This window comes from Trichechus manatus, unplaced genomic scaffold (genome assembly GCF_000243295.1).
Source record: "Trichechus manatus latirostris isolate Lorelei unplaced genomic scaffold, TriManLat1.0 scaffold00081, whole genome shotgun sequence".
Taxonomy (NCBI): domain Eukaryota; kingdom Metazoa; phylum Chordata; class Mammalia; order Sirenia; family Trichechidae; genus Trichechus; species Trichechus manatus.
In genome coordinates, this window is record NW_004444017.1 from 4,678,918 (window position 1) to 4,695,002 (window position 16,085).

Consider the following 16,085-nt stretch of genomic DNA (forward strand, 5'->3'; position numbering starts at 1 on the left):
GAAGTACAGGCAGAATGCTCCTTGGAAGCAAGGATAGCGAGACTTCGTCTTACATACTTTGGACATGTTATCAGGAGGGACCAGTACCTGGAGAAGGACATCATGCTTGATAAAGTAGAGGGTCAGTGAAAAAGAGGAAGACCCTCAATGAGATGGATTGACCCAGTAGCTGCAACAATGGACTCAAACATAGCAAAGATTATGAGGATGGTGCAGGACTGGGCAGTATTTCGTTCGGTTGTACATGGGGTCACTCTGAGTCGGAAATGGCTCGATGGCACCTAACAGTAATATCGGAGCCAAATTTGGGGCAGTGTGTCATCTCACTGATGGTGGCAACTTTGAAAGCTAGAGCTAGATCCAGAAGAACACTGCCCACTATATTACCTGGGGTGCCTCAGGAGAGGGGATGGAGATGAGGATTGAGAAGCAACTTTGCCCTATCGTCCAAATTTTTCTATTTTGGATGATTTTTTAAATAAGGATTTTTTTTAAAAATAATACTTTGTTGTGTTTTCAGTGAAGGTTTACACAGCAGTTTAGATTCCCATTCAACAATTTCTACACAAATTGTTCATTAATATTGGTTACATCCTTCATAGTACATGAACATTCTCAATATTTCCAGTCGGGTTGTTCCATTTCCATTAATCTAGTTTCCCTGCCCCCTTACATCTCATGTTTGTTTTAAATTGTTGACTGTTTGGTCACATACAGATGTTTTTTTTTTTAAAGATGCACAGTACTCACAGGTGATACTCTTTATTTTGTGAGCCAATTTGTTATTTAGCTAAAAGGTAACTTCAGGGACTAATTTCAGTTCAAGGTTTAAAGAGTATCTCAGGGCAATAGTCTTGGGGAGTTTTCCAGTCTCAACCGGTCCAGTAAGTCTGTTTTTTGTTTTGTTTTGTTTTTTAAGGAATTTGAGCTTCTGTTCCACATTTTTCTCCATTCTATCAGGGTTCATCTGTTGTGGCATGATCAGAACGGTCAGTAGTGGTAGACAGGCACTAACTAGTTCTTCTGGTCTCAGGGTAGATGAGGCCATGGTTCGTGTAGACTAGTTTCTTTTTTGAGTCTTTGGTTTCCTTCTTTCTCTTTTGCTCTGGACAAGTAGAGACCAATAGCTGTATTTTAGATGCCCGCTAAATTAGAATTTTTTAAATAAGGATTTACATGTCACTTTTTAAGAACAGCCTTAAGTAGGCATATTTTAGTGAAAATGTATTTTAAAAAACCATGAGGGAGATTGCCTTCATCTACACTAATGATAATTATCATTCATCTGGCCACCACTAGCTGAAGGAAACAGAATGTAAGATTGGGACGATTCTGGGAAATTGTGGCTGTTGGGAGGTGCCTGGGATGGACTTGGAGGGCAGAGCAGGGAAAGAAGAGAACTATAGAGTCAGGAGCAGAGAGACATCCAGTAGGATCTGTGGATGCTGGATTGAGATGGTTAGGCATGGGAATGGTGGCTAAGAGAATTAGGTGAAGCAGATGATAAGTGTGCCCAGAAATGATGGAAGATGAGTAGAGAATTTTAAAAATATGAAGCAACACAAAAAGACTAAAACAATTGGAGCAGGAGTTAGGTGTTGACCTTGGTTGTTAAGAGCATGAGAGGAGATAGAGAAAACACTGTAGAGAAGAGGTGAGGCTCCACTTCTCTCTGTAGGTTATCCTGTTTGGTGCAGTCTGGAGAAGCTAGTATTTCATATCTTCTTTGTGGGCTCAAGGGCACTCCCCAACTCTTCTAGGTATGCCAGTTAGACACAATGAACTTTGACCAGATGCCATGTCAACATCAAGATACAACTTCCTTCTCTCCTAAACCTTGAGCACAATTTTCTTTTGGTTAATTTGGAAGTGCATATGCTATACTTCTTAATTCTGATTCTGTTCATCTTGTGTTTTGAATGGAAAATTAAGAAAATAGGTCTTACAAAGGGTTTTTAGATACCTTTGTGATCGAATGGTAGTCTGAAAGATGCTTACATTCCAAAGTACTAAAATTTTCAACTGCCCTGGAAAATCTGAGGTGCACTGTAGCCACAATTTGTCAAATTATCATTTCCAAATTGCTGTTTTATTTTTTCCCAAACTGGTTTTGATAGGAAGGGCAACTTTTAAAACAAGCAATACATTATTCAATATAGTACATTAAAAGGGCAGAGAAGTATAAGAATAATGAATACCAAAGTAATGGTGATTAGCAAAGGCAAGAAGTAAATGGGCATTCTGAGTAGTGATTTAGGAAGTCTGTCCATGAGAGGAAGCTTTGGAACAACTCTCCCTGAAATGCAGGCCTATCTCACGATTTGTTCCTTATTCAAGAAGTCAGGCCACTTCAGATTTTACTTTAGAGATATTCCATTGGTGCCCTTGAATGTAACACTTTTAAAGAAGTTCATCTTCATCTAAAGTAGGGTTAAGACTATTCACCTCTGGAGAAAACTGTGAGAACAGTTTTGGGATAACCAGCAGACGTGATTGAGCAAGCCCGTCTATCATTATTTGTGGAGGAAGGCCCAGAGAGTATGCCCTTATTGCTGTCTAATTTAGGGTAACTACCTGATCCTCTGCTCTAATAACACCCTCCAAAAGAAGTGTGACAGCCAGCATAAAATAGTAATGTGATATTTGCATTAAATGTTAAATGTAATACAGTGAGTTAACATAAGTACATGTAATATAGTAAGACACAAGTGACTTGTGTCTCTATCCATGAGGGAGAACTGAAAAATCAATAAGGCAAGATATATCAATAAGGCATTTACACTGATGAAAAACAGACCATAGTTCTTTTTTATTTGTAGTTATTGTTTTTGACCAAAGGTATTTTAGGGACTTTAAAGAAAGCGCCTGAAAAACTATTACTTAGCTTGGTATTTAGTTTGAAATATATGCTGACTTTTAACTTCTAGAGCTGGACAGTCTAATCCTTGATTATTCCAGAATGAGTTTAGGAATTGGTAATCATTTCCTTTTTACTGGGTATTTACATATATCACTAGCCAGCTAGGATTAGAAGGATGAGCAGCCTCTCTGTGCTCAAACACAATGATGAGAACACTTAGGGCCAACCTGCAATGTTCATCTTTAACAATTAATCCTTAATGCATTTATGTGCACATGACATCAGAGAAGGGCCTTCATAATACACAGAGAAGACAAACTCCCTTCCATAATGTACATTCTTAAAGATTCCAAACAGACTAATGAAACTGGTTAACGCTTTATATTTTTATCCATCTTTCCCCGAGAGTAAGCAATAGCAGTTTCATGGATATTTGCTCAGTGTTGAGGGGAAGGGTCAATGTGTATAAATAAGAAGGATATCTGGCAAGGTTGGGAACATGACCTCTTGCCCTCCAAAGCCTGGGAAGCCCAAGTGAATGCCCCCAATTTTCGCAGTGTATGGACACAGTGAGAACTCTCCCCTCTGCATACAGAGCAGGGTTAGAGGTTAATGAATGAGTGCTCTCCCCACACACAGGATTCTGTTCCATGGTGGTTTTATAAATCAGGGCTTAGATAGGGTCAGAATAGGACCTGCATATTGCTTCCAAACTCTCTAAATCTTTTTGAAGTGATGGTGTTCAGAGATGACATCCTTCTACTAGGGAAGGGAGCAAGGAAGGCTCTCGTGGCTGGAGAAGTGGATGACTACTACTGGCTCAATATGTATAAACACAGGACCAAATGGAAAACAAAGGGGCGGGGGAGGTCCTTTCTGCCCCCTATTCTTCTCTAGTAATCCCTTAAAAAATAATTGCAGACCCAAACCTCTGGCCTCCAGCACATTTTCCACTTGATTAGAGGCCTTTGTGAGGTAGGGAAGGGGACCTGCAGACTTGTACATTGTGCTGGGGCCTGAAACGTCCAGCTGGGATTTTTTTCCATCAAAAGGGGATTTTAGTAAAACCATTATCAGGGGCTTAAAGGAGAAAAGCTGTTGAGCAGCAAGTGAGGGGGTAGATTAGCATTAGTGGGCTTGGTTTTGGCACTGGTAGATGGGTGGGAAGGTGTTCCCAGCCGCTTGCACACAAGCTCCTTAGTTTCTCTGCAGGTTCCTGGCAGGTGCAGAGGTAGGAATGAACACAGGAGCAGGAACTAACGGACCCCAAGGCTTGGAAATGGCATGTGGAGGCTTTCATTCTGGGGCATCAATTGGAAGGCAACCCAAGTCAGTGAGGATTGCAAGGTATTGCTTGGTAACTGCTTGGTAGCTTGTAAGAGGACATAAGACTTGCTTCATTACAAGTTAGGTACATCCATGTCACCTGGAATCACCCACTGATAACATTCTCTGTTCCCTCTCAGCAGTCACCATAGATGACAACAAGAAATCAAGAAATTACATTAAAGGGCAAATGAGCGCCTGTATGGAAACCTTTATTTTTTGGAGGCTAGGTAGGGGGAGGGGCTAGGAGTGCGGAGGAAGGTTAAGAAAGCAGCAGCAATGGCTGCCCAGTCTGGAAATAAGTAGTTAGGCTGTGTGGCTTTGCAAACTGAGCTATGGGAGCCGTCTAGGGTGAGGGTTTGGGGAATGTTACCTGAAATAGAAACTTCTGACTTCTTGGGATTAACAGAGCTGTAAGCTATACCTTCTTCACCAAAATGGAACATAGGAGTCTGAGTCATGTGGGGTTGATGGAGAATATTCAAGCCACCAGAGCCAGCTGCTGCCTGAAGGGCCCTGTGAGGAATCCTGCACAGTCAGCCTGCACTGGAAACACGTTTTCTATTTCTCTCTGCATATGCTATGTCGTTGTAGCTTGTTTTCCCGTAAAACTGGGATAATGGATAAAACATAACTTTTCTTCTGACTGCCGTGAGCGTGCGAGTGGTTGGCGGCCATGGAGGGTCAGGCCGAAGTGACAGCTCCATTTCTTTGAGTAGAATATTTTCAGGCTTGTCGTGGCTGTCGCCTTACAGAGATCTCGGTCACCGGTTCATACTCAGGCCAGCCTAGTGACCCAATTAATTGGAATTTTTGTTTCAAGTCAAAATTCAAACAACCAAGGAAAAATGAACCTGTCTCTTGAAAACATAGGTCAGCCCAGGAAAGCTGTTTCTTAGAGGCTGCAAATCAGAGAACAACCCTTGTAACTCCTTTTAAGGACCACCTTTAGAAATTGCTCATTTAATTTTGTCATTTATCTTTATTCTGGCTCCTCAGCCTGACCTGTGTCTTCTCCCTCTTCAGCTTTGTATGGAATGATTACATGTTCTCTTTTCTTTCCTCTACAACCTCTTTTTTTTTTTTTGATTCAGTTGTTTTTCCTGAATTCATCTTCGTTCAGTATGGTCACCAACAATGGCATATTTCAGCTCTGGTTTCCATAAAGTTGCCCAGGGAGATTTTTCTGCTCGTGTAAAGCTTTCATGAATGGTTCCACGAATAGTAATTTGCTTCATGGCTAGGCCCTGAGTTCCAGAAGCTTTCTCCTTCTTTTCTTTCATTCTTTAACCAGAAATGATCCCTACCGAGTTAATGAACTGTGACGGGTCCAGCGAGTGCAGCTTGCTCGAAGTATCCTCAGGGGGTATCCATCTTCCACCTTCTAATTCCACATTTGCACCAACTGCCCTCAGATCCACGCTTTGATTTCCTGAGACCAGATAATCCAGTGCCAAGAGGGCAAAATTCTCCCTCCTCCCAGCCTGTTCTTTATTGTGACATATTATAGAATCTGCCAAGTTCACTCAGAAGGTTTTTTTCCTTCCTTTTAATTTTTGCTACCTTATCTTAATATTTACTTTACATAGGAGGAATTTAGGTCATACAAACAACCTCACTTCTTTATCAGGTCTCTTATTTTCAGTTTCATAGACTCCTTTAGATTTTATGAAGATGTCTATCTGGGCAGTAAAGACACTCCTTTTAGTAATTAAAAAGAAACAAAAATAAATACTCATAAAAATTAAAAAGAATGTTTTCCTCAGAGGACCTCTAGCATTTTTCATGACAGAAAATACACTTAATTTTTTTATAACAAAAAATGCTAGCCCTTTTGCTTTTGATGTTAAAATTGATAACTCCATGGATGACTAAAAATTTTCCCCATTTGTTCTCCCAAACTTTCCAAATGTGGCTAACAGGATTTGTAAGTATGAGATGGCCTTTAAGAAGAACTAGAAGCTGATGTTTGATTCTTGAAGACTCCAAAAACAGAGAGCTGCTAGCTAAATCAGGGAACCTTTGTGAGCGGGCTGCATTGTTACTTTGCTCCCCCCAAAAAATGCACAGCTTACCTGGGCTCGTGGGTGTAACTTCACTGATATTTTAAAATTTAATTTCATCTTTTCAGCAATGAGAAGAATCGAAATTCTTCTCTTGTCAACTCTTATACCCTGGGGAAATTAAGAGGGAGGACTGTTGGGGGGTGGGGTGGGTAGGTGACCGGAAGGGATTTGTTAGATGGGAGGAGGTAGGGTTCGCCATTGGAAATAGCCTCCAACTCACAGACAATGCTGCCGCCTGCTGACAAAACACAGGACTTGCAGATTTTGTGGATAAATTTCATCTTTCCTCTTCCCATCTTCTACATTGAAGAACACATATGTAGAGCTTTTCTTTAAGCTCTAATTTTGCTGCCTTTTATTGGATCTTAACGTAACTTTCATAAACTTACAGTAACGAAAAACACTGGGTCGGACTCCTAGCTACCGCTCATACTGGGTCAGACATAACCCAACAGGGAGCATCTGCATTACAGCAGGGAGGATGAATCATGCATGGGTGGGTGGGAGTTTTATTTTGGGGGGTGGGCACATAGAAGGTCAAGGAACAGTCCAGGAGGAGACAAAAACTGTCTCCTACCTTTCAATAATGTGTAGCCTTTGACATCTACCTTCTAACTCCTCCCCCCACATTTTTAGTTCTAAAGGAAGCAGTGATGAAGCTGCTAAATCCTGGGTATTTGCTCTAGTGGATTTCTGCAGCTCCTCTTGTGATTCCATTGAAAATTAAGGCTCTTCTGTGTGGGAAAAAGATAGGCCAGCTGCCTGGCTCTGGGTCACACTGCTGATTGTTGCCATTCGACTCTCAGCACAATGGCAGGGCATCTGTCTCAAGTGCACAGACGTCAGCGAGGGCTGGAAGAGCCTCTCATCTACTCTGGGCCCTGAAAATGTGAAGAGCGCCTCCACTCCCTACAACTACAAGCCGTGAGCCTGGTGAAGTTCAGGAGGCCACAGAACCGAGCCACACCCTTCTCCCAGACTCCTGACTTGGTCCAAATTTTGTACATTTGGAATGAACTAGAAGTGCTAGAAAATACCACTTTAATTTAGCTGGACTTTCACACCGTTTGCTTAAGGCACACCTACTGGCCATCTTTTTTTGTGCGTGTATGGTAGTTCACAGCATTGAGTTATGAGCTCTGAAATCAAGGTTTAAAACATGGGCAGTAAGGGTGGAAGGCACTAACTAGTTGTCTTCTAAGAACATTACAGATTTGATGGGTTTAGCTGTTGCAGTTCCTCCCTTATTTTACCCAATCTGTACAGTTTTAGCCTCGGCAATTTTTCTAAAGATTCTAAGGAATATCAGGACTCTTTTTTTTGGCTGCTCCTTATCTGGAGACCACTTCTCAAAAAGCTTTGCCCTGGGCTGGAAAATAGAAGCAGGTAGCTATTCCTACAACAAACGTGCACATAAACAATGCTAACTTGGGGAAGATTTCCTAAGGATAAATATTATGGATGTTTATAGTATATATTTTCTCTCTTTTTAGATGAGGAAAATAATGCTTTCCAAGCCATATTGAGTAAGCCCATACTATTTGAGAAAAATTAATTTGGTCTCAAAGAACTATTTTCCCACACTCCGATTCCAGTATCTTGGTTCCATGATAGAGTAGTAACTGACAGACAGCTGTGTGCTAGGCCTGATCCTCCTGGAGTGTGGATTACGTAAATCGAGAACTAATAAACATAAGAGGGTGCGTGGTAGTAACAAATTAGACCCTTTCACTCTTCCTGGACAAGAGGGATTTGTAACTAAAACATTTGTGAAGTCAAGCCTTTTTACCCCTGAATGAAAAGAAAATAGCTAGTGTTCTTACAACAGATTCTACTTTATAAAAGGATTCCAAGGATTCTTGCAGAGTTGTGTGACAGATATTTGTAGCGTTAAACGTGTGTAGTTCTTAGCTTTGAGGCTATCACAAGCATAGACTTCCAGCATTTGTACTTCTGATCACTATTTGCGACAAAGCAGTGTTTTTGAAACTGGCTCAAGTCCTCTGAGGACAAGAGGTGACAGATTTGACACTACTAGCTACTTCAGTCCCTGACAGCCCATTTGTCAACTTGCACTGGTTTTCATTTTCTTAAGTAACAGTGTATATGATGCTTGGAGACCATATCTAAGAAAATTTGCATAATTTAATGACTATTGAATAGTAATAATAACTTTCAGCAACTTTTTAACTCCCGCCTTTCTGAAGAGAGGGGTCAGGGTGGGGCTTTGCAGTGTCTCGGGGAAAGATCAGAGTGCTGCCTGCATGCTGATCATGCTCTGATGTGGTCGTGAAGGTCTAGAGCAGCCTCAGCTCTGAGACTGACTCCTTGTTTCACTCAGGCAAAATCTTTTCAAACTTGTCAAGCCTCTTTTCCCCTTTAAAAATTTAAATGTACAATGTCTTCAAGAATTCGGAATCTTCAATTTTTGAGGCAGAGAAACTGAACACTATTCTATGACTAAATTATTCCAGCAGACCACATTCATATTCCTGACATTGTCTTACCTGGGTTTCTTTGCTGCTGGCTCCAGAAGACCTAATTTTTTCTTCCCTTTGTAATTGGGACTCACTACCTTCTGCTATCACAAATAAAAGCCAACTTGCAAGGATATGTGCCATTTCTCCCTAACAACTAAAGTAGAAAAGTAATAAGAAAATGATAACTTATGTCTTCTTTTCTAAGAAAATGTGTATGCATTTCCAGGTTAACAAACGGCAGGCTGAGGAATTCCACTTCCATTTTGTTTTATTTGAGGGTGGTTAAGGCACCCTACTCTAGTGCTGTACAGTTAAGATCTCAAGCTTACTCTTTCTTGCACCTTAACTGGAAGACTTGGCATTACAAAGTACCAAATGTTCTGGGCTGGTACAGGCAACTCCACAGGCAAAATCAGAGCAATCCCTGGAAAAGAGGAAAACACTGAAACTGATCATTTGTGGACACTTAAATTTACCAATTGTCTAGAAATACCCGTTTTGCATTCAAGTGCTGCCCTTATTCCAGTTGTGCACATACCTTTGATAAATTGTAAGTAAATTAATAATACTTGATATTGATCCAAACGAATATGAATTTATCTCATTAGTATTACAGCAGTTTTTAAAAAATGAAATAAATATGTGGTCCAATCATAAGCTTAGGCATTAATCCTGTGTTTACCCATGAATCACATTATTTCATCAAAAAGCCTCACCCCTCTGACTCCTCAGGGGTTCACAGTGGCACAAAATTTAGGTCTTGTTCTCTACTAAAGGGATAAAATTAACTTTTTAAAGGGGTGATGTTTGATGCAGGGAAGAGAAAGACAACAGAGAGAAGGGACCACTAGATGACTTATATAGCCCCTCCCCTTCTACAGTCAAACACAGCTAAGATCAGAGGCCAGGGGCTTTCCCTTTCATGGGCTGGGAAGAGACAGTTGTCAGAAGCTGCATGAGGTCTTGGTTTTGTTTTACAAGTCTGATCTTTTAATCAAAAAGCTCTTTTTCTTTGGGAACACAGTGGTCCCCAGGGGCCACTACCCTTTCCCCCTCTTTGAAAACTTGAGTTCAAATTCTCAGTCAAAAGTGAAAGGTTTTACTTATATTGCAAGACCAGCATCTACCTGGTAGTCGCTGCAGGAAAACACCAGGATTTGGGTGAGAGGCCATGCTTCAAGTCACCATCCTCAGATCATATGTCCTTTAAGAGAAAGTTCTTACCTTTAGAAAGAAACTCCAATAAAAGGAAAATTTACTTTTTCAAAGGTTTGTTGTTGTTGATTTAAGTTGTGAAAAAATATGACCAGTTTGAGTTTTCTTCACTATTTTAAGGATGTACTGGTACTGTCTTTTAGTTTTGGTAAATGTAATAGGCAAGCATCCTTGTCACTGTTGCCAAATGTGGAATAAATCAAATGGCTCCCCCTTCCCTCCAAAGCTAGAACTGAGGAGTTTAGCAGGAACCAGTCCATGGCAGGGAGAATTAGGCAACAACGAAGCACTCCTTCCTATCATGGCCTTTAGGGGGCTGCAGAATCAGACTGAACCCCACAGTTGCATTTACTATATAGACTATCTTTTCAGTACAGACATTAAAGTGCTACCGACCAATGAATGAGACTTAGGAAAAAAATGTATGTGAAGCCCTTTCTTTACTACTACCCAAACAGCTTCTAGATGAGGTTTATTACTTCTGGATGATAAGATTTATACAAAGTTTTATTTTGGTTTTTCAGTTTCGAAGTTTCAACAAATACCTGAATCAGATTTTTTTTGTTCTTCTCAAAATTGCCTTGAAGTGCCTTTTTATCTTTTGTACAACCCAGAAATTATGTCAACTCATTTTCTTTAGTGCTTTTATTCTTTAAAAGAATTTCTTTCCATTCCTGTAAGCAAGAACCTACCAAGAACCCACCCTTACTCCCTTTGAAGTACCGTATTTTTACGCAAATAATGGGCGCCTTCTATATTTGCCAACCATGACCTCCCCCCACAAGCTATTTGCTTAAACGCGCTATGCTAATTTTTTTACAGCAACATGTAAAAAAAAAAAGATGGAATAGTGGCTTATGAAAAACCTCATGGGGGGAGGACGAGGTTGGCAAACAAATGTAGAAGGCGTGCGTTATTTGCGTGAAAATACAGTAGTGCCCTGTGGCAGACGTGTGGGTATTGGTTTCACTTCTGTGAGGATCATCTGACTGGCAACCAGGGTGTGATCAGGACTAACTAAACCTTCTCACAGAGCAGAAGGGTGCTTGGACTTCAGAACCAGCCCCAGGTTTGAATCCCAGCTCCCTCACTCCTGCTTGGGTAACTTTAGGCAAGTATTGTGCCTTATCTGTGAAAAAAAAGGACACCTGTTTCAGCAAGTGGCTTTGAGGATGAAATAAATTTACAAAGTATCAAGCAAACCATAGATTCTCAATACATACTCATTTTCTTCCATCCAAAAAGCCTGAAACATAAGCAGTTGACCTTGACTAAAGAAAGTGGTTTATTCTTTTCTAGAGACGCTCCAGACATTATTCTTAAGCATGTCCAGTTCAGGGTAAGGATCCTAGGCCCATGATCTTAACTTTCAAACATTAATTTACCAACCTTTAGTCAAGCTTATACTTAACTGTTAAAGCAAAAAGCGAAACAAAAATGCAGGAAAAACTCTTTGGGGTTATAGCTGGTAGGATTATTTTGTGTATTAAAATGAAGAATTTGAGCACAGAGCCTGACTTAGGAGGAGCTCAAATTTTTATTGACTGACTCTGTAGAGCCATGCCATCTCTTGGAAGAAAAACAGGCTAAGAACCTATAGCCTATGTAACCTTCACGTGTGTAGTGTCAAATGCTAAACTGAAAAGCTGACCCTAATCCAGAGTCCCTACTTCTTACTAGAGCTCACACATCATTTTCTTCTTTTTTTTATTTTTTTGTTCTGGGCAATAAGCATTGTAACCTAAGTGGGAAGAGAGAGATCCACACCTTCCCCAAAGAAAAGGAAGATGGATCTAGTGTCAGGCTCAATTAGACCCAATTGTGATGGCTCCCCAAAAAGGAACAATCCAGCTTTTGTGACAGGTTCAAGCAGAAAGCTTAGAATTTTACAAAACAATCTTACCCCTGGGCTCTAGCCCTCTTCCTGGAAAGAGGGGCCGATCCAGGAAAGTTTCATACTACTCTTTATCGGCTCTAGCTGGAATCAGTACTTTTATGTAAAAAAAAAAAATCTCAGAAACGACTAAGAAAGACCTATGTGAAACCAAGAATATGAATTACTCCACTGTTAGAGCACTTATACTCTTAGGTTTCCACAGCACAACCACGGGGTGTCAGATTATTTAGTTACTGTCTACCAAGGGGGCCTCTGCCAGAATTGCCAGTATTCATTTCTCTGCCCGAATTCAGTCTAAGAACCCTCAACAGAGGAGAGCAAGTGGCCAGCCTCAGCATTGGAAGTGCTTAAAATGCAAATGTGCAAGAACTCCTGGCCAACCTCCCCATCCCCCAGGAAAGTGCTTAAATACTGCCAGGCCTGGAGGGGAATGTTAAAGAGGGGTTGAACTGCCCTCCTCCCTTCCACTGGGACCCTCACTCAAACTGTGAGATTCAGTATGCATGACTGAGTGAACGAGCAGCTAGGACAGTGCTCTTTTTAACTTTTCTGCACAATGGCTTCAGTTCCCTCCACCCTTCCACATCCTCCCTGTACCCACTCTAGGGGCAGAGAAACCCATCTTTCTCCCCCACTTCCACATCTCATGACCCACTTTTTCAGCATTTCCTCTATATCTCATTTCCACCCAAAGAAAAACTGGCCACTCTGGGGAAATTTTGACTTAAAATCTGGTTTAAAAAAAAAGTTTCACTTTGTTTAATTTCTTTAAATTTTCATGTTGTTGACAGTTTAAAACCAAAAGTTATATAAACCTCAAGTCGAATCACATATCTGGGGTGGGGGGGAATTTGGATGTCAGTACTAAACCTTATACAGAATAAACTTTTAACTGTGAGCTTACAACACATAGGATGCACCAAACTACACCTTATTTCCTTTCAGTTCAGAACACACAAACAGCACCCCTTACTTTGGCATGTACCCAAACACACAATGCCTTAAAAATAATTCACAGATACAAGGTTGTTTTTTTTTTTTCAAAAACATACTTCATATTTCCTCTTTTATTATATAAATATCAGTTTAACCTTTTACTGTAAGAATATAAACGTTTTAAGAGGATCTTTGTTATTATTTATACAAATTCACAAACAGTACAATTACTTGATAAAGGTCTCTGGGTTTCTTAAACTCCATGGTCTCGCATGTTGCTGTGGAGGATTCTAAAAAAATAAACAACAACAACAACAAAAAATCCAACAAAAATATACATCCTACCCAAAAGTGAATTTTTTTTAAAGCCACAAAGTCCCAACCCCCACCAAAATAAAGTCATCTATTCCTCCATTTAGAAACAGAACGTTTTAAAACCCACAAACTCCATTTTATTAACAGAACAGAGATAAGACATGAATTTCAGTCTCCTCCCCTTCATATTACAGCCCCCGGGGGCTCTGCAGGCCAGCCCTGCTCCTCAACTTCCAACAGGAAGCCTCACTGTGTGACCTTACTGTGGGGAAACTTGGAAGAGGGTGAGGGAAGGGCAGAATTTGCATATATAATAATCATTTTCAAGACACAATCTGCATCTCAAACCAACAAACAAAAAAAAAACAGTTCAACTCTCATTTCTCCCACACATTTGTGCTATAAATTAAGTTGAGATTTAGAAACACCATTGGGTCCTCAAATCCCAATGGATAAGGAAAAAAAGAAAATTATAGCCAGAATGTAGAAGTGGGACACACTAGATGGATGGGGGTTGGGAAGAAGCCAAAACAAACAAAAAAAAAAGGACGGACAAACCCAATGGGCATCTTTCCAGTCTAGGCACAAAAATGTTTCAGTCTCAAAATATCTCTCTTGTAGAATTCCAGGGCTTCAGAGAAAAAAGTAAACTAAAACGAGGTAGCCAGACATATATATGTATATATATATATATAAAATTTATATATATATACTGTATAGAATATATTCTGCAGGAAAAAGATGGTACTTAAAAAAGAATTGTGATTTCAAATTTCTTTAAAAGAAAAAAGATAAAAAGAAATGAGCATGAATACCAGAGTACTGTAAAAGGAGAAGTGATGAGAAGAGACTGGGATTAGTTACAGAAGTGGAAGAAGGGTGAAAAGGCCGTTGTAGTTGGGTTTGCTTTTTATACACTTCAGAATAAAAACCAGATCACAGTATTCAAATGAAAGCTAAGTGAAGGCAGACATTTTCCTCAACTCCCCAGGGTTGAAAGGACTAGTCACTCCCCCCACCCCCCATTTCCAAATGCAACGCAGTGGGGAAACAGTAGCTGAATCAGTCCTCCATCCCGTGCAGAGAGGAGTGGGTGGGTGGGTAAGTAGCTGAGTCCATCTCTCCATCCTCAAGGTAAAGGAAAGGGGAGTAGGGTAGGGGTAGCGGTGGAATGATGGGGCCAGGTCAGTTTCCATCCCCAGCTGCAATGAGAATGGGCAGTGGGGAGCGGTGCCAGAGAAGGGAGAAGAAAATGAGCCAAAGGCTGTGTCACTGCCCCCTCTCAGCCACTGCAATGATGTATGTGTAAGTGTACATGTGGAGTGAGTGTGTGGGGAACGGTGGTGGTGAAGGGAAGATGAACAGGGCAGGACAAGAGGAGCTGGTGCTTCCGCCCTCACCTGACCTTCTCACTGTCCGTCATCTGCCAGAGTCCCAGGTTGAGTACCTTGAGGCAGGGCAGCTGCGTGATGCGCTCCAGGCCGCGCTTGGTGATTCGGGTACAGCCGTACAGGTCGATACCAGTGAGCTGGCTCAGGTGCTCAGCAATCAGCTCCAGGCCCTTGTCCGTGATGCGCACACACTGTCCGATGTTGAGCGTGCGCAACCCGTGCATCTGCCGCACCATGCGGTTGATGCCATCATCGCTGATGTGGCAGGAGCAAAGGGAAAGGGACTTGAGGCCGTCCAGCCCCTGAGCTATGTAGGCCAGACTCTGGTCCCCCACCTTGTCACAGAAGGACACATCCAGCCCCGAAAGGCGCAGGCTGCCCATGGCCAGATGCATGATGCCCGTATCACTGATGTTGTCGCAGGAACGCAGGTTAAGGCTGCGTAGACTGCCCATGTGCGACAGGTGCAGAAGGCCGGCGTCCGAGATGCCCCCGCAAAAGCTGAGGTTGAGGAGCCTCAGACCCGTAAGCCCTCGGGAGATGTGCTTTAGAGAAAGATCAGTGAGCTTCTGGCAGTCCTGCAATGTGAGCTGCTCCAGGCCCAAGCAGCCCTCGGCCGCGCTGCGCGTCATGCCGGCCAGGTGCCCGATGCCCACGTCCGAGAGGTGGCGGCAGCTGCGGAGGTTAAGGCTCTTTAGGCGCTGCAGGCCCCACGCGATGAGCAGAAGACCGGTATTGGTGATGTTGCTACAACCCCCCAGCTCCAGCACCTCCAGGCCCTTGAGGTACTGGGCTATGCGGCCCAGGCTGCTATCGGTGATCTGCTTGCAGAGGCTCAGGTTGAGAGCGCGCAGGGAGCCGATCTCCTGCACAAACGCGTGGCCCAGCCCGTTGTCGGTGAGGTTGTAACAGCCGCTTAGGTTGAGGCTCTCGATGTTGGCCATGCCCTGGATCACGTAGCTGAGGCTGCGGCGGAGGCTCAGGATCTGCACCCGGCGGATGCCCCGGGCCTGCAGGCTGGGGAACAGCGACGGGTTGGCCCGGCGCAGGTGCAGCTTGGCCTCCACCCCCCGCCACACCGACTTGTGGTAGGCGGCGTCCCGCCAGGCCGTGCACACCTGCGCCGCGCGTCCCTTGTCCCGGACGTCCAGGTAGCCGAAGATCATGGCCAGCAGCTCGGGGAACAAGCAAGAAATGTGGGTCTCCATCTTCCTCCTCCCCCCTCCGCGGTGCTGGGGGGAGGAGGCGCGGGCCCCGCGGCTCCTGCCCCGGGGAGGCGACGAGAGCCGTTCTCCCTGGCCGCCACCGCCGCCTCGGGCCCAACGGACGGCCCCTCCCCGCCTTCCGGCTCCGGCCGCCGCCGCCGCTCCTCCTCCTGGTCCGTCCGTCCGTCCTTCCTTCCTTCCTGCCGGCTTCGCCTCCCTTCCCTTCCCTCCCCCCGCCCCGGGCTCCGCTTCGTCCTCACATGCCGGGCGGGGAAGGCGCCCTCTCACTCCCAAAGCCCAACCCGGCCCGCCGCCGCCGCCGCCTTCGGTCTAACCACGCAGCATTCGGGCCCCGCCGCTCCGCCCGCTCCGCCGTCTCCGCTCCCACGCCCCC

The 16,085-nt window shown here is 43.3% G+C and overlaps 1 protein-coding gene across 7 annotated transcripts; it reads right to left on the minus strand.

The window, feature by feature from the left end:
- Positions 1–6,864: 6,864 nt before the first annotated feature.
- On the minus strand, positions 6,865–15,828 carry FBXL14 (F-box and leucine rich repeat protein 14). 7 transcript variants are annotated; one of them, XM_023735703.1, is made up of 3 exons: positions 14,496–15,828; positions 9,860–9,936; positions 6,865–9,156 (listed from the first exon to the last, which is right to left on the minus strand). In XM_023735703.1, exons 1-2 carry the CDS (start codon positions 15,692–15,694, stop codon positions 9,909–9,911), a joined length of 1,227 nt encoding a protein of 408 aa, XP_023591471.1. In that variant the 5' UTR covers positions 15,695–15,828; the 3' UTR covers positions 6,865–9,156; positions 9,860–9,908. The 7 variants fall into 7 exon arrangements, with proteins under 7 accessions (XP_023591471.1, XP_023591472.1, XP_023591473.1 ...); XM_023735704.1 differs by having other exon boundaries at positions 6,865–13,070; positions 14,543–15,828; XM_023735705.1 differs by lacking the exon at positions 9,860–9,936 and having other exon boundaries at positions 14,501–15,828.
- Between the last annotated feature and the right edge of the window lie 257 nt (positions 15,829–16,085).

Bases quoted from the DNA above. Each gene is read 5' to 3' on its own strand.
- FBXL14 (XM_004381208.2), bottom strand. From the start codon at position 15,694: ATGGAGACCCACATTTCTTGCTTGTTCCCCGAGCTGCTGGCCATGATC. The intron at 9,157-14,495 runs GTGAGGGCGGAA...CCTCTTTTCCAG, and splicing joins ACGGACAGTGAGAAGGTCAG to GGATTGCTCTGATTTTGCCT.